Source organism: Aquarana catesbeiana, linkage group LG02 (assembly GCF_042186555.1).
Source record: "Aquarana catesbeiana isolate 2022-GZ linkage group LG02, ASM4218655v1, whole genome shotgun sequence".
In the NCBI taxonomy this organism is placed as follows: Eukaryota; Metazoa; Chordata; class Amphibia; order Anura; family Ranidae; genus Aquarana; species Aquarana catesbeiana.
Window position 1 is genome coordinate 395,178,686 of NC_133325.1, and position 18,919 is coordinate 395,197,604.

At 42.0% G+C, this 18,919-nt stretch overlaps 1 protein-coding gene across 1 annotated transcript in view; it reads right to left on the reverse strand.

The window, feature by feature from the left end:
- Nucleotides 1-18,919, reverse strand: part of APPBP2 (amyloid beta precursor protein binding protein 2) — a 104,036-nt gene that overhangs the window by 12,592 nt on the left and 72,525 nt on the right. The window contains exons 10-12 of the mRNA XM_073615248.1: nt 13,410-13,495; nt 8,316-8,506; nt 1,511-1,676 (exon numbers count right to left, since the gene is read on the reverse strand). Coding sequence (XP_073471349.1) covers nt 1,511-1,676; nt 8,316-8,506; nt 13,410-13,495 — 443 coding nt within the window. The remainder of the gene's footprint in view (nt 1-1,510; nt 1,677-8,315; nt 8,507-13,409; nt 13,496-18,919) is intronic.

Here is an 18,919-nt window from a genome sequence, read left to right on the forward strand (position 1 = left end):
CTGTGGTGGGGATCCATCAAATCTGGTAAGCAGCCCCCTTTTCCTATTTCTGCACTGTCTTAGAAGATCCATAGAAGATTTACTGAAGATTTAAAGAGGAATCACACCTCTGGTTTATGATACCATCATTTTCCATATGAACTATAATTTTTTCATTTCTTTATATTCACATTGAGTATCGCACGGGACTTTTTTCTTTATAGAGAGGTTTGCTTGTATACATAAATCTCTCCAGTCTACAGATGGCACTGGGACACTTCCTCTGTGTGTAGAAAGCAAAGATAGGATTACATAGTTATGTACAAAAAGCTTATCACTTTTTTTCAGCACATAACAAAATAAAAAATGAAGGGGGTATTTACTTTAACAATGCATGAAACCCCCCCCAATCAACAAACTGGAGTAAACCAGTGTTTAACCGCTTGTCGAGCAGCACACAACGATGCAAGTCGGCACAATGGCATGGCTGCGCGCAAATGGGTGTACCTGTACGCCCCCTTTAAGGCACGGCATTGTGGGCACGCACGCGCACCCGCCGAGTACTTTGTGTGCGCGTCCGCGGACTCTATGCTCGCCAGGGGCCTGGAATCGTGTCACGGAGTGGCAGAAGGGGGAGATGCATACATAAACAAGGCATTTCCCTGTTCTGCATAGCAACTCGACAGGGATCTACTGCTCCCTGTCATCAGGAGCAGTGATCTGTCATGTTGTAGTGAGCCCCCCCCCCCCCCCAAGTTAGAATCACTCCCTAGGACATACTTAACCCCTTGATCTCCCCCTAGTGTTTAGCCCCTTCCCTGCCAGTGTCATTTACACAGTAATCAGTGCATTTTTACAGCATTGATCGCTGTATAAATGACAATGGTCCCAAAATAGATTCAAAAGTGTTCGCCATGTCACAGTCACGATAAAAAAAAAAAAAAAAAAAAAAAAAAAAACGCAGATCACCGCCGCCATTACTAATAAAAAAAAAAATTATAATAAAAATGCCATAAAATCTATCCCCTATTCTGTAGACGCTATAACTTTTGCGCAAACCAAATCAATATACCCTTATTGCGATTTTTTACCAAAAATATCAGCCTAAACTGAGAAAGAAATTTGTTTAATATATATTTTTTGGGGATATTTATTATAGCAAAAAAATATAGCTTTTTTTTCAAAATTGTCGCTCTTTTTTGTTTATAGCGCAAAAAATAAAAACCGCAGAGGTGATCAAATACCACCAAAAGAAAGCTCTATTTATGGGGAAAAAAAGGACGTCAAATTTTGTTTGGGTGCACGGTCTCACAACTGTCAGTTAAAGCAATACAGTGCCGGATCGCAAAAAGTGCTCTGGTCAGGAAGGGGGTAAATTCTTCCGGGGCTGAAGTGGTTCATGAAGCAAAATGGGTCACGGCATCTGGGCTTTAAGAACTTCTGATCATCAAGGGGTTAACAATTAGCAACATCCAAGCCCATTAATAACTTGAAAAAAAACTATATGAAACTCAATACTAGGCCAACATACCTATAGCTATCGATCGAAGGTAAAGTTTCTCTGCATTTTCGTACTGGTTCATGTCATAATTATAAAGAGAGGCCAAATGTCCTACGGACAAAGCCACTTCATAGTCTTCTTGGCCAAGAAGCTGCTCCTTGATCTGTATAGCCTTGATGTGCATCTCTTCAGCTTCCTTAACCAAAAAAGGAAAAGGAAAAAAAAAAAAAAAAAAAATCACAATCACACAAATCAGTTAGCATATATAAAGTGCAAACAAAAACAGCTCCAATAAAATGGATATAACTTACCTATGCCTTAAAATGTATTATCTACAAAACAGACAACCAATTCTGCATTCAAATGGCCATAATGAATCTAATTTAGTCATTTTTACATTAAAACCCACAAAAGAACGCTTAACTTTAACCACTTGAGTCGCTAGATTTCTCGTCAAAAGGAAATAAACTTTCTATGGTGCTAAAAATTGAGCGGCAAGTTGGAGAGATTGCCCCTAACAAACAGTCCAATGTACAACAGACAGTCACTTTTAGGATGGCTGCAGCTCCTCTCAAAACAGAGCTGGGATGAATCCTCGGCACTCAGATACTGAAGGGAAAAAGGAATGACAGAGGGCATGACCATTTAAGTGTAAAGGAATAAAATATGGGATTAAAATAGCAAAATGGCACACACTTACATGGGGTTCCATATAAGTAGGCGCACCTAGAGATGTAACATTTCCATACATTTTGAAGCCATGAGAGAAAAAAAAAAAAAAAACAGACATTTTGCTAGATGTTATTCACACCATTTTACTGAGGGGAGAAAAAATAAAAAAACAAACAAAATTGACTGACCAGAGTATAGGTAAACCTTATGCTGTAATGGTGGAAAACATTCAAGGAAAATGTATGGCCAAAAGGTATTTTGGCTATACTTGTATGCATCATAGGAGTGCACGTCGTTCCTCACTTCTGTGACTTGTTTTTAGCCAACAGCAGGCCAAAGCCCACTGTTGGCTGACATCACTTGGCCGGTCCAGGCTCAGAGACTGAACCAGCCACTCCTGCCCCCTGCAAAGCCTTGCACTCCAGTGAGCTTAGCAGGAGTCATAGGCTAGTATTATAGAGGTTAGATCAGAGCCAAGCAACCTTCTTTTATAACCACTACTTGACCACAAACTTCCAGTACTATAATATAACGCCGCCCCCCCCCCCCCCCCATGTGTCGGTTTCACTACCTGTGTTGTCTTTGTTGCATTTGAGCTTTATTAAAACATATTATACATTTTTTTTTCCATACAGACCTATGTCATTTCAGCGAATCTGGATGTACAGGTTTTGAGTCATGTTTAAAATAAGGAAGAAGGTAGGAAACCTCTTAACAAAAACTCTGTAGCCCTGGCATTTACATGACAATATATTTGGCAAAGTCTGTCTGGAAGAATACAAACTTAAGTGTGATTTTCCATGGAGATTAGTGGTTAATATTATAGTTACAGTTCACCTGTTTCAACTATGTTACAAGGGGCAAAGGAAAATGAAGAATCTATTAGTATCAATTTCTTTAAGCAAAAGAAAACCATTGCAGACCTCCCTTTAAAAATAATTGCCTGGCAGTCTCTCACCTTCCGAGACACTGGGCTCGCCAAGATTAATACTGCATGAATTTTTGCATTTAAAATAAATCACTAACAAAAAGTGCATTTCCTGCATGCCTTTATTTTGCAGTACACTTTTTTAAACTTATTTTACTCCGAAAAAAGGGGTGGGGTTGTTTACTTCAGTGACAGGGACCCTAAGATGCCATTCAGTCCCGTCACTTCCCTCATGCCAAGAGACATCTCCGGATCTGTGCCATAGGGACTTCTATGCAGTATGTTTTATTTTTTGGCAATTACCACAAAAACCAATAATTGATATTTTAATGATCACATGTGTTATTTGGAAATGAGTCATTAAAATGAGTCACGTGGGGGGGGGGGGGGGGGGGGGGTGCCAAACCGCTGCAGAGCTGCATCATGGACCTTCCTGACGTCACCCTGTCACCGATCCTTTCCCTGGCAGGCTAGTGTGGCAAGCTGCATATTCTACTCAGCAAGGCTTCCTGAATCCAGCGATTCCCTAGAATTCTTCATCATGACACAACAAGGGAGAAGCGGCAGCCGTGGCTCAAAATGGCATGGCTGCAGTTTCCCCCCCACAGAACATCACAAGGCAGAGAGAAAATCTAAAGAATGTGGAATCGGTGCGGGTAGGTCTTCCTCTAGACCAGCGGGGAGAGACAGCTCAGGGAACATACTATTTTATACAAAAAAGCTGTCTGAAGTGCAGGGACAGAGCCTCCACAGTGGAGGCTGCAAATGCTGCTGCTCTCCAGTCAGACATGAGGCAGGAGCCAGAGCTGGGAGACAATGCCATCTCTCTCCCTGACAGCATAGAACAAACTGAGGAGTTTACAGAGGGGCAGGAGCAGCCTACACTCAGCAAGATATTGTGGGCAGTAAATCAGTGCACTGCATCGGTAAATACAGTAAAAAACAGATTGGGTGGTTTAACAGAGGAAGTTTCTCGCATGAGGCAAGACATACAAAAGAATTAGAGAGGACAACAGCTGCTGAAAGTCGCATAAGTGACCTGGAGGACAAGTTGCCTCCTCTAATGGCTGAAACTCTCTCAACCACCCGTTTAGCGCAGGAAAACAGGACAAGACAGACGACATCGAGAACAGGCTTTGGCGGAATAACGTCCGCATTATGGGGTTGCCTGAGAAAGTTGAAGGCAGGGATCCCACAGCCTTTATTGAACACTGGCTTCTGATCCCACGCCTTTCCTCCATTATCTGCAGACGAGGGGGCACAGTGTTCCTACCAGATCCCTACCTGGCAATTCCACCAGACTATTTGCCAGTCTTCTACACTACCGAGACAGGGTGAGAGCGTTACAACTAGCACAGGAACGGCACACTAACAAATATAATGGCGCTCAGGACTCCTTTTACCGACTTCTCTCGAGGTACAACTCAAGCGAGCAAAATTCTTTGAAGATAAGCAACGTTTACAACGCTTAAAAATTACCCTATGCCATGCTCTACCTAGCTAGACTCAGAGTGACCGCCAGAGGTCAAAACGCACTTAAACACTGCTGGGGAGGCTGTGGAATGGCTAGATGTCCACGAACCATCACTGAGAGCCCACAGAGCTGATGAAGCAGATGCCTGACCAAAATGAGTCACGTGATCCAAAGATCGCATGTGATATTGCTTTGTGAATTGAGCCCACTGTCCCAGAAAAAGCATGCTGAGCAGTAAAATTAAACTCGTAACCTCTGGATCATCACAGATAGACAAGCAATATTTCCAGAAGTGTCAGCAAAGGCAACTTCTATAATATCAACTGGTTTCCCTTTAACCCTTTTGCTGCAACAGACATACGTAGTACGCCTATCTAAGACTACAGATTTCTCTTGTCATTTCCATACATTTTTTTTTCTTTCAAAGCCCCTTCCACAGCAGCACAAAAGGGGATGAAAAAAAAAAAAAAAAAAAAAAAAAAGCCTCCGAGAGATTTATGCCATATAATATGATTATGCAGGAATATCAGCACATTATGGCAGACTTGCCTGCCAAGCGATTCCCTATAGCGCTGCAGTGTCAGCACTCGCAGCTGTCATGGGTGCTTCCATCTTCTCTAGTCTGCCTTCTGGCCGCTTCTGCCTCCACTTGATTTGCTGGGGTGTGATGACATCACTCTTGCACATGTGTATTGGAGTCACATCATCACAGCACAAAAATAGTGCCCTAAATGTATACCAAGATGTGCTTGTGTGGCTCTGTGTATAAATGCCAGCAGGCAGGGAGCAGCAGTTATTACAGAAGAGACCGATAGGCTTTCATTTGTCCAATTCCCACCTGTTAAGAGTACCTTAGCTCATCATTTTACGGGTGCGTGCAATTTTATAGTTTCGCATAGAGGTCGACCGATATGGTTTTTTCTCTGGCCGATGCCGATATTTAGAAATCGCGGTGGCCGATGGCCGATATGTGATGCCAATTTTTTTGGGCCGATATATTAGGCCGATTTTTTTTTTTCCCCCTTCATCTCATAAAATCTAACAGTTAGGCCCCTTTCACACTGGGGCGTTTTTCAGGCGCTTTTGGGCTAAAAATAGCACCCGTAAAGTGCCTGTAAAACGGCTCCCCTGCAGTCTCAGTGTGATATCCCAAGTGCTTTCACACTGAGGTGATGTGCTGGCAGGATGTTAAAAAAAAAGTCCTGCAAGCAGCATCTTTGGAGCGGTGTATACCGCTCCTCCTCCACTCCTGCCCATTGAAATGAATGTGCACCGCTGCCGAAGCGCCTGCAAAGCGTTTCGGCAGCGGCGCTTCAGGGATGCATTTAACCCCTTCCTCGGCTGCTAGCTGGGTTATAAGCGCCCCGCTAGCAGCAGAATAGCGCCACTAAAATGACGGTGAAGCGCCGCTAAAACTAGCAGCGTTTTACCGTCAACGCATGCCCACTCCAGTGTGGTAGCAACCTTAAGTGCCGGTTCACACAGGGGCGACTTGTCAGGCGACCTAGCCGCCTCCCGTTCTGTACAATGGAACCGTTCTAATAGGAGCGACGCAAGTCGCTCCGACTTAGAAAAAGGTTCCTGTACTACTTTGGGGGCAACTTGAGGCGACTTGCATAGACTTCTATACAGAAGTAGTTTTGCAAGTCACCGTGGCAGTTGTGTGCAGGTCGCCTCGGTGAGGCGACCTGCAAGTCGTGCCGCCCCTGTGTGAATCGGGGCTAAGTGATACAGAAAATTTTTTACATTTAAACATTTATTAAACAAAACAAACCTCCAATCAGTTCACTTGTATGTATAATTTAGATAAAAAAAAAAAACAAAAAAAACTATATCTTAAATATTAAATACACAAAAACAGGTAATCAAAACTTTTGGATGAAAAAAATGGGCTAATTTTACAGTTTAGTTTTTTTTAAAATTTATTAGTATATTTTTTCAAAAAATATTGCGTTTGAAAGACCGCTGCGCAAATACTGTGTGACATAAAATATTGCAACAACCGCTATTTTATTCCCTAGGGTCTCTGCTAAAAAAATATATATAATGTTTGGGGGTTCTAAGTGATTTTTCTAGCAGAAAATACAGGATTTTTACTTGTAAGCAACAAGTGTCAGAAAAGATTTGGTCTTTAAAAGGTTAAACTGAGAGCTTCTACACAGGAGTTCAGTGCATTCAAAGTGTAAACATTGTATCCTTCAGGTTCTTTTTATCTGATTTGGCAGGCTGCCCAGAAAGGGGAGAAGTCTTCACAGAAGTTTTCAGGCAACTTGTATCGACTTCTAATACAGAAGTCATTTGCAAGTCCGCTGATATCGGCCTTTTTTATCAGCACAATTGGCCGATATCAGCCGATATATCGGTCGACCTCTAGTTTCGCATGTCTATTTATTTAATGCAACCTCAACATAATAGTTTACAAAAAACTTGGGCAATATATTGGGGTTTATTTACTAAAGGTAAATAGTGCACTGCAAGTGCAGTGGCTCTAGATCTGAGGGGGGCATGCAAGGAAAAAAAAACAAAAAAAAAAAAAAAAAAACTGCACTTTTGCTTGCACACGATTGGATCAAATGCACTTGCAGTGCACTGTATATTTGCCTTTAGTAAATCAACCTGATAGTATTGGTGCGGACTAGGGCCTGGTTCACACTAGCACATTTTCAGATGCGATTTCAGTCACACAGGATCGCATGACCATTAAAATCACATTGCTTTCAATGGTGCCCATTCACATCAATGCAACCCAACACTGCGTTATTTTGGAGAAGGGTCCTGTACTACTTTGGTGCGATTCCAGCACAATTGTGGCCCCACAGAATATGTAAACCACATCCAAAAACACTACCAAATTGCACTATATAATCACACTGAAAATTAGATCAAAATGCGATTGCAATAGTGTGAATGTAAAATTAAAATTTCTGAGTTTTTCTACTGTTGCAGGAGGAGGCGAAGCAGAGATGTCTGCAACAGCTTGAAGTGGACCTGAACTGAAAAAGTGAAGATGCGCCATGTTATAGGGAGCATCCTGAAATGTAATTGTGCTGAGCCAAGCTGCACACTGGAAAACTCACCCTTTTTCTCAAATTCCTCCTGAAAAATGACAGTACACTTTCTGGTCTGTGAGAGTGCCTAGGCACTCCTAGGACTACATCTTCATAGCTGTGTATCTGCTATAAGAGATCTTAGGGACAGCTATCCCTGACTGCTGATTTCAGGAGAGATTTGAAGTGGTAATTTAGTGATGTCGCTACTGTATTGCTCATTGTTCTTTGCTGGTGGCTCTGACAAGAGGTAGCAAAAGCCTGCCTCTACTAAGACTGCCGCCTCCAGAAAGATACACAGAGTACAAAATATGGCAATTGAGTACTGAGGAGAAAATCAGCTGTAGGGAGACCACAGGCAATACTGGTGACTAGTCTTATGCCTGCCTTCTTGGGACACAACTTCCAGAGTTTTAATTACTCTTTGAAGGAAATTCTGATGTCAGATGACATCACTGCGTTTTCCAAGGAATTCTAATAGAGAACTTCACATTTGGAAGAAGTTTAAACTCTAAATAATAAATGCAATGAGAAACAGCCATAGTGAACAATATAGGAATAATTACATTAGTTTACATGTGGCCAGGAATCAGGTTAACATTTTTTGTTTTGAAAGGAGACACTGGTTTATTGAAGAGAAACAGATGAATAAAGAAAAAAAAAAAAAAGAAGTTAAATGAGAAAAAAACAAAACAATGTACAAATCAGCCTTACCTTAAACTTTCTCATGGATTGATACAATCTCCCAAGGTTCCCATAGTGTTTTGCGGTCTGCACGTTGAACTCACCAAAGGCTTTTTTAGCAAGTTGCAGTGATGAAAGATGAAGGTCATGAGCTTCTTGAAGAAGTTTCTGTTCAGTCTCTTTATTGTGACAATCTATAGCAATTTCCTCCAGTATTAGTGCTACGGGTGTAAAAAAACATTAATAACTAACCCCCTCACTATCCACACACAGAAAGAATCAAGTCTCAATCTTATATGCATAAAATGAGATACACTGGCCATGATCAATTTTGAAGAAGAAGATCAAATTGGCTACTGCTTTTCTATTTTTTCGAGATGCTTATTGAAAAAAAGAGCACTCCTGCTATTTTAACCTATAATAAAAAAAAAAAAAAAAAAAAAAGGAGGAGGGAAGCAAATTGGACTTTACTGGTAGAAAACAAGACCGTCTATATTTAAAGTTTTTAAACGGGACTTTATTAAAGTGGTAATAAACCCAAAATGTAATGCATTACAGCTTATCAATCACTGGATGTGGTAGCTACATTTTTTTCTCTCCCCCCCCCCCCCCCCTTCTCACCACACCTCCTGTATTAGAGCACAACATCCACCCTGGATGAATGAAAACAGGGGGCAGATTTGGACAGCAGCATTGTCAGTGAGAAAGAGGGGAGCGTTCGAAGTACTAGCAGATTTAAATGCACTAGCAAAATTGAAGCCAAACACCAGCTAACACTTTATAAACAGAGACAGCAACCAGTTTGTCATTCTGGGATAAAGGTTTTCCATAAATAAAAGCTGATCATCTACCACTGATAGGGGTTCCAACAATGGTTTGTCCCATCCCTGTAAACTGATACATCTGCAAGAGAGCTTGGTAATTTTTAAAAGCAGACTTAGGCCTCTTTCACATGGACGATCCGTATGTCCGTTTTTCATCCTTCCGTTTTCGGATGAAAAACGGACATACATTCATCCCTATGGAGTGTCGGATGTCAGCGGTGACATGTCCGCTGACATCCGACCCCGCTCCGATCCGAAAAGTGTAACGGAGGAAAAACCTACTTTTCCATCCGTTTTTGGATCGGATCGGGTGACGACGGACACTACGGTCCGTCGTCATCCGATCCCCCCATAGGGGAGAGCGGCGCTCTGACAGGTCCGTCGCTGCACAGTGAGCAGCGATGCACCTGTCATCTTCCTGCTCAGCGGGGATCGGCGGAGCGATCCCCGCTGAGCCAGCGGATGTTCACGGGGCGGATCATCACTGATCCGCCCCGTGAGAAAGAGGCCTTACTGGCTAGATCACCAGATAAGAATAGAAAGAAAGTCTAAAAAAAATTAAATCTATGCAGTCACCACACTTAAATAGGTTGTATAGCCACTTTATTTTTTACCAACAGGTAAGTCTATAATAAAAGGCTTACCTGTAGGTAAAATGAATATCTCCTAAACCTGTACGGTTTAGGAGATATTCGCCATGCACGGAGCCGCTGACGTCAGCGGCGCATGCGCTGTGAATTCCCGGTAGGCGCTGCGGGACGATGACGTCATCGCAGCTCCGGCCACTTACAGCGCCGGAGCCGCAAACCCAGAAGACAAAGCGTCAGCTCCCTCAGCGTGGACCAGCCTGCGATACGGGGACCTCGCTCTAAAGGTAAATATTTCATAATGAGCTAGTATGCAGTGCATACTAGCACATTATGCCTTTGCCTTACAGGGTTTTTTTAACATTTTTTTCTGAGGGTATACAACTGCTTTAAGAATTGGTAAGCAGCAATATAATAAAAGGTTTGCTTTTGGGTTTTATACTGTTTTAATAAAACAAACATCCTTTAAAATCCAAAGTGGATCAATAACTTTCTAAAATAGCAGTATAGGCTACCTTATACTCCTTTTACTAACAGAAGTGCTAGCCATCAGCCACAATCTAAGCCTAGATTATTAGAGTTACATATTATATAAAAACAGTGTAATATGGACGTGTGGTGATGGCGATCTAGGCCTGTATCTGATATACATAAAGAGAGCAAAAGAGTGAGAGCGCACATGCACCACTCTTGCTACTTTATGACAGTGCTGAAAAACCTCTCAAGCAGATTAAGCCAGCATTTATGCACCTTGCTTTTAATGATTTCATTCTTCTTTAACACATACACAATGCAATTATCTCATCTGATGCTCAGTTTAGTCTAAAAGATGAAACCATTTGTAAGGGGGGCTTCATCATCATGTGCTAAAGTCCATCCACATTAAATATTAAAGAGGTTTCTCCTTTTTAAGTGTGCTCATCACTTTATAATACATATGGGCTAAAGAAGACTATGGCTTCATGCCAGATAACTAGGTACAATAAATGTAAAAAACTGATGTAGGAAAGTAGCAAGATAACTCCAGAGCACTGTAGTACACAATGTGGCTGTGCACAAGTACAGAAAAAAAAAAAATTGAAAAACACAATATTATAAAAAGGGTATAGTGTAGAATTCGAGGAAATGGAGGTAAACATAACAATTCTGAAGTGAATCAACAAAATTATCTTGTGACATCTTAGGCACCATGTACACTAGCAGCTCCTAAACTTGAGTTTAGAAGCTTTTGGCATTTTTTTTGGCCAAAGCTCCTAAACTCAAAAGCCTATGTTTCCATGTACACTAAGCTTTTTATATATTTTTACTATTTATAGCATTGAGTTATGGTAGTAGTACTTTTTCTACCTTTTGCTACTAGAAAGTAGTTCTATAAATACATTATGGTTTTCTCTTTTTCATGGTAATACCATGCTGGCACATATATATAAAAAAGTTTTGATCTTTTTCTCTCTTAAAGTAGCGCCATGCTCCCACGGAAACATGCCGATCTTTTTTCTCTCGTTTGGAAGGTTAGAAAGGAAGTGAGACACACAACCTATGGTTTCCGTTTTTCAGCAAGCAGAGAGAGACTTCATATGAGGTTACAGCAACTGTTGAAATTATGATAGACATCCTGGGAGTAATATACATTTTGATGGCACATATTGCATATGGGTTTTGGAAGGTTAGAACTGATGTGGGGCATACAACTTATGGTCTCCGTTTTTCAGCAAGCGGAGGGAGACTCCACATGGGGTTATAGCAGCCGTCAAAACTATAATATCAGTAAAGGATTTTTTTTTTCTTTCTTAAAATAGCATCATGCTCCTATGGAAACACACTGGCCTTTCTTTCTTTTGGAAGGCAAGGCTATCACTAGCACAGGATCGTATTGATCCCCCCCCCCTTTTTTCTTCTCCCTTAAGGTAGCGTCATGTCCCCATAGAAATGTACTAATCTCTCGCTTTCCCTTTCTCGGGATGCGAGACTATACTAGTATAGGACTGTATTTATCTTTTTCTCTCTCAAGGTGGCGTCATGTTGCTATGGGGATGTATTTATTTTCTTCTCTTTGAGAGCAACATTGTATTTATTTTCTTTCCTGTTGTAGCAACCTCTTGTCAACCCAGAGAGGAGTTGTGTCTCGTCTTTCATTTTTGGGGATAGTATATTACTTTAGACACATGATACTGATAACATCCTTCGTTTTAACGTTGGTTTTGCTTCAAACACTAGACATCCTGGGAGCAACATACATTTTGACAGCACATAATACATATGGGTTCTGGAAGGTTAGAACGGATGTGAGACACATGACTTATGGCTTCTGTTTTTCAGCAAGCAGAGGGAGACTCTACATAGGGTTATAGCAGCCTTTGAAATTATGATAATCGGTAAAGGATATTTCACGGATGTGACACACACAACCTGTGATTTCCGTTTTTTCATCAAGAAGAGTGAGACTTTGTTCACTCACACCTAGATCTACATTTATGCTTATAATTTATAGTCCCCTATCCCGGAACTATCTGCAGTTTTGATTCCTATCTTTGATCCTTCGAGAGAAGAAGAGGAATAACACTCTTTGAATATTTATATATAAGCTTTTAAGTTTGTATTTCCAAACACTTCTATAATTCTATACGCTGTTAGTGATTTATTTAAGATTGGGAACATGTGTAAACATCTTCAGACAATCACTATTTGTGATTGTACCGCACTTACATTGCCGACATGGTCGCTCTGTTATTTAATTCAATGTAATCTAATGCCCTCCAAATCTTTTGGGTAAGTTTATATCCCATAACATTTTTATACCGCTGTATGGGTTCTTTATATTTATGTTCTCCTATCTGATATAATGTGATTCAATGCTATCCAATGGATTTTGTTTTGGCATGCTTATACTTTGAATATTTTTCCACTGCATAGTTTATCATGCCCTATTCGGTTTTATTTGGCTGCCTTTACATTGTATTATCCATATTAACTATTTTTGGCAGTGCCGGTGCAGAAAGTGTCATCGCTTATGGTTTACTGTCTGCAGGTGTTCTCTTCATGAGCCTTAAAACGTTTTTTTACATGTGTTACTACTGTTGGATTGCTTCTAGAACGCTAAGTTCATATTTTGGGTGAATATATACTCATGTTTGTGCTTAATGCGAACATATATGTACATATATTCAGGTAGTGTTAGTATACATATGTTTTTTCTATAGGTGGTTTCACTATTGGAATTTTTGGTCTATGGGATGTTCCGCAAGTGTGTCCTTTTAACTAAATGATTGTTCATTGATTTAATTGATTGCTTCACCAGTTTCTTATTGGTGGCTTTTTACCCTTTTGCTCTATTTAGCTGTAACTACATTCACTTACCCTTTAGCTATGAGTAAGCATCTCTGTATGTGAAACGCGTTAGCTATCGCTATTCTTCTACCGTATCTGATGATTTCTGTTGGATTTTAACCATTTTTGAATAAAGATGATTGTTTTCAGAGTGCAGCAGTCCGGGATTTCCTTAGTACCTTACACTAAGCTTTTAGCATCGTTTAGGAGCTGCTGTGGTTAGAGAAGCTTCAACCTCCCCTAACCTCCCTCTCTTGAACACAAAAGGATTGCGTAAAATCGCAGCACAATTTTGTCGCAGCCAACTAGTTCAAGTGTACATGCTGCATTGAACAAATCAAACAATGAAAGAAATTCAGTAATACTAGAATATATTCTGCCCATACCTTTAACTCTTTTAGAAGAAGCTAATAAAAGATGGTCTTCTGGGAGTATGTGTGTGATGATATCTATGGCACGTTCAGCATGAAATCTTAACGAAAAAAAAAAGCTTCATTAGGCAATTTTACAAACATTGCAATGATATGCCATTATACATTTAACTGTCCCCTGTAACCATCAATTACCACTTTATAGTCACTAATGTCCATATATAAATGTCCATAAATAAATGTCCATAAATAGTAAATTAGAAAAATATAGGATTTTTATAACAGCTTACCTGTAAAATCCTTTTTCATACATCAGGGGACACAGAGCCAGAGCCATTGCAGTTACTATGTGGGTTATAGGCCACCTTCAGGTGATGGACACTGGCACGCCCTAAGACAAAAATGTGCACTCCCCATATAACCCCTCACACTACTGGGAGTACCTCAGTTTTTTTTGCCAGTGTCTGGGTGTTGGTCACGGAGTAATGCTGTGCTGTGCTCCTCTGGAGCAATCCTTGCTGGGGCTAGCTATGCAGACGGATCCATTCAAGGTGTCTTTCTGGCCGAATTGAATGGTACCCGGGCCTCGTGTCTGAAGAAATGCGGTTTTTGCCTGTGAAAGCTTCTCTTGAGAGCTGTACCCCGGAATCCAGTACTTTAGTATTAAGGCCATAAAGTTTACTGCCGGTGGTGCTATTGCAGGTCCAGGATTGTGGGTTTCCTCGAGGATCCCCAGCTCCTGAAGGTTTAACCGAACCCACACCGTGAAGGGTGAAGATTGGGTCTGTTGGAAAACCCTGCGGCGGAAAGGTAAGTGGAGTTTTTCTCAGAAATTTTTAAAATTTTCTTATGAACGGTCTCCTTTAAAGTAAATGCTGTTATGCCTAAGTGTCACCACTGGGGGCTGTATGGAGAACGTACCTTCTCATCCTTTGCTCAGAGATCACGCTGTGTCACAGAAGCAGCAGACTCTTTCTACAGCAAGCAGGCAGACCTCCTTTAAGTTTGGGGGGTTTTTGCTTCCTCCAGACACCCCCACCTGGGCTGAACTCTTCCCCTCTTTATGAGGCTAAGTATAAGTGAGAACAGAAAACAATGCAGTTTTCTTTCATCGCCCCTACATGGGGCGGCTTCCAGGTCTCCTCCACGCCAACCCTCCCTCACAAGCCAATCCCGTTGGATTGGAGGCCCGTGCATGCACGGGATAGCTCTTTTTGAAAAAGAAGGGGGGGGGGGGGGCGCAATGCGTGGCTTAGCATGGCATTGGCATCCTCCAAAAAAAAACAAACACTCAAATTTGTGCTGGCTGCAAAATTGTCGCAGAGACATGAGAGCAAAGGGAGCATGAAAGAGGTTTTGGTGACACAGGCATTTCCTGCTTAACACATTTACTATTTGTATGAGGCTGAGAATTAATAGCAGCGGCAGTGGCTGGACTATTGCTCAAGCAGTGGATGTGATTTCTTCTGATAGCCCGATGCACAAAGCAGAAGTACTAAGGTCAGAAGGGGGGGGGTTAAAACACACCCAAAATAGAGCTAAAAGGGTCCCCCTCAAGCTCTGGAAAGCCTACTCATCTCTACAAATGGCATCTTCCCCTGAGAGGGAGTGGCTGGTCAGAATGAGCATCGGGGGCATGAAATGTTTGCAACTGTTTTTAACACTGCAGCCCCTGTGTATTTTACCTAAAGATCTTTTTTTCCTCAGCCATGACGGGTTTTAAAAAAAAAAAAAATAATAAATAAATAAAAGTTTAGCAACTTTAAAATCGCACAGGTTCTATTCCATTGCCCAGGACCCTCAAATTGAGGAACTAGGGGCAGGAGAAGATGAATCCCCTCAGGGGACCGTGGTGAGGCTGATGACTCCTCTTCTGAGGTGCCAAATGTGGGAGAATCAGCTGGTTTCATTCTTAACCACTTTAAGACCAGCCTCGTTTTGGATTTTAGGTGTTTACATGTTTAAAACAGGTTTTTCTGCTAGAAAATTACTTAGAACCCCCAAACATTATATATGTTTTTTCTTCTAACACCCTAGAGAATACAATGGCGGTCATTGCAATACTTTTTTTTGCACCGTATTTGCGCAGCGGTCTTATAAGAGCACTTTTTTTGGAAAAAATTCACTTTTTTGAATAAAAAAAATAAAAGAACAGTAAAGTTATCCCAATTTTTTTTTATATTGTGAAATATAATGTTACGCCGAGTAAATTGATACCCAACATGTCATGCTTGAAAATTGCGCCCGCTCGTGGAATGGCGTCAAACTTTTACCCTCAAAAATCTCCATAGGCGACGTTTAAAAAAATTCTACAGGTTGCATATTTTGCGCTACAGAGGAGGTCTAGGGCTAGAATTATTGCCCTCGCTCTACCGGTCGCGGCGATACCTCACATGTGTGGTTTGACCACCGTTTTCATATGCGGGCGCTACTCGCGTATGCGTTCGCTTCTGTGCGCGAGCTCGTCGGGACAGGGGGGGGGGTTTAAAATTTTTTTTTAATTTTTATTATTTATTTTACAATATTTTATTTATTTTTACACTTTAAAAAAAAAAAAAAAAAATTGTGTCACTTTTATTTCTATTACAAGGAATGTAAACATCCCTTGTAATAGAAAAAAGCATGGCAGGACCTCTTAAATATGAGATCTGGGGTCAAAAAGACCTCAGATCTCATATTTACACCAAAATGCAATAAAAAAAAAAAAAAGTAATTTAGAAAAATTACATTTGAAAAAATATGCCTTTAAGAGGCGTGGACGGAAGTGACGTTTTGACGTCGCTTCCGCCCAGCAGTGTCATGGAGACGAGTGAGCGCCATCTTGGCCTCACTCGTCTCTATACACACCACGGCAGAGGACGCGATCGCCTCCGCCGCTACCGACGGCTCCGGTAAGCGGCGGAGGGCACCGGATCGCGGCGGGAGGGGGGGGGCCCTCTCCCGCCACCGATAAAAGTGATCTCGCGGCGAATCCGCCGCAGGGACCACTTTTATCTGAAAGCCGGCCGCCGCACGAAAACGGGGATACCGGGGTTATGGCAGCTAGCTGCTGCCATAACAACGATATCCCCGTTCAAACTTAGGACGTATATAGTCGTGCGGCGGTTGGGAAGTGGTTAAGATTGATGGTGCAATTTCTTGCTGTATGGTCCGCTCCACATTTATGCTCCCTTAACTGAGTGTCTGGGTTCGCTAAAGCCTCCTCAAACTGTGCATGCCTTTTCCTGTCCATTTATTGTTGGAAAAGCTTTTTTGTATCTGAGAGGATCTCCCAGATAAACATTATTTTTCCTCTTAAAAAAAGTTTACACTTTATCCTATGGTGGAGGAAATTCACCAAGTAGAGTATACCAGCAATTAACGCTGCTATATCCTCTGTGAAAGAGCTTTTGTTCGGCAGACAATGGGCAAATGCTTAGGCATCCATCCAACCGATAAAATGTTGGAATTCCTGTTTAAAAAAAAAAAAAAAAAAAAAAAAAAAAAAACACAAACACAAACCACTTTCTCTGGCAGATTGAGCAGCCTGCGCTGACAGTAATTGCTTAATCATTGTGAGGCTGCCAGTTTAACGGGTGTTCAGGTATCCTGTTCAGCAGGCCCAGGATCTGGCAGCTTTATGTTTGCAATAATTGCTTTTTAATTTTCTATTGTAGAACCTCCACAAGGTCCTCATGCAGGTGCTTGCTTATAAACTAGCCAAACGCACAACTGCTGAGATGCCTAAGGCCACATCACCCTGAAAGCGCCCAATCTCGTCTGATCTCAGAGGCTAAGCAGGGTGAGCCATGGTTAGCAACCTGTATGGGAGACAGCCTTGGAATACCAGGTGCTATATGCACATTGTGTTGCTAACACAAACAGCTAAGCGCATGAATGCGGGAAGGCACATCAGTGGAGAGTCTCTCTCTCTCTCTCTCTCTCTCTCTCTCTCTCATGCACAGTTTCATTCAAGACTGCTGCAAAACAGTAGCCTGTCAACTTGGAACAAGAAGGTTCAAACTATGGACTTCCCGATGCGTTTATCCGCCAAAGTGTGTCAAAACCTCAATTGGTGGTTAATATCCAAAAATCTTCAAAAAGAAAAATCCTTTCTACCGGTTACCTGGAAAGTAGTAACAGATGCCACACTTTTGGGCTTGGAGCAGTCCTGGAAGAAGCATCTATCCAAGGGAAGTGGTCCAAATCAGAGTTGACCTTGCCCATCAATAGTCTAGAGATTTAGGCAGTACGCCTGGCCCTAAAGGCCTGGACGCTCAGTCTACGGAATTATCTTGTCAGGATCCAATCCGACAATGCCACAGCTGTGGCTTATATCAACCACCAAGGGGGCACAAGAAGTCATGCGGCCCAGAGAGAGGTGAATCATATTCTGTCTTGGGCAGAAAACAACATCCCTTGCCTATCAGCAGTTTTCATTCGAGGGATGAGGAATGGGCAGGCGGACTACTTGAGTCGCAAACAATTGTTCCCGGGAGAATCGTCCCTTCACCTCATCTTTCTGTCAATATGCCAAAAATGGGGAGTTCCGGACGTGGATCTGTTTGTGTCCAGGTTCAACAACAAGATCGATAACGGTGTCAAGGAAAAGGATCTGATGGCATATGGAACAGATGCCTTGGTCTTTCCATGGGATCAGTTTTCACTGATCTATGCGTTCCCTCCTGTTCTGCTGCTTCCGTGTCTCCTACGCAGGATCAAGCAAGAGGGAAAGGAGGTGATTCTGGTGGCCCCAGCGTGGCCCAGGAGATCTTGGTTTGCCGAGATCACAAGGATGGCGGTAGGGGACCCTTGGACCCTGCCCCTCTGGCCAGACCTTCTCTTGCAAGGTCCGGTGTTCCATTCTACTTTACAAACGCTAAATTTAACAGTTTGGCTATTGAGACCCACATTCTAAAGGACCGTGGGCTGTCAGCTTCAGTAGTTTCTACCTTGGTTAATGCTAGGAAGCCGGCCTCCAGAATCATATATTCTAGAGTCTGGAAGGCATATGTCTTCTGGTGTGAATCCAGGGGTTGGCACCCCAGGAAATCTATTATAGGTAGGATCCTTAATTTCCTACAGATGGGATCAGTAATGAAGCTGGCCTTGAGCACCATCCAGGGCCAGATGTCGGCCTTATCAGTGTTTTTTCAATGACCACTTGCTTCACACACTCTGGTTTGTAACCTTATCCAGGGGGTAATGCGGATTAATCCCCCAGTTAAGTCACCCCTGAACCCTTGGGACTTAAAATTAGTCCGGTCGGCTTTACAAAAACAGATCCTTTTGATTCGATTCTTGGTTGCCATATCTTCTGCAAGGAGAGTATCAGAGTTGGCTGCTCTTTCCTGTAAAGAGCCATATCTGATTATTCATAAGGATAAGGTTGTATTGCTGCCTCATCCTAATTTCCTACCGAAGGTAGTGTCAGGTTTTCATTTAAACCAGGATATTGTTCTCTTGATGTGGTGAGAGCGGTCAAGGTCTATTTAAAAGTGATTGCTCAGATTCGTAAAACAGATGATGTTTTGTTTGTTAGGACA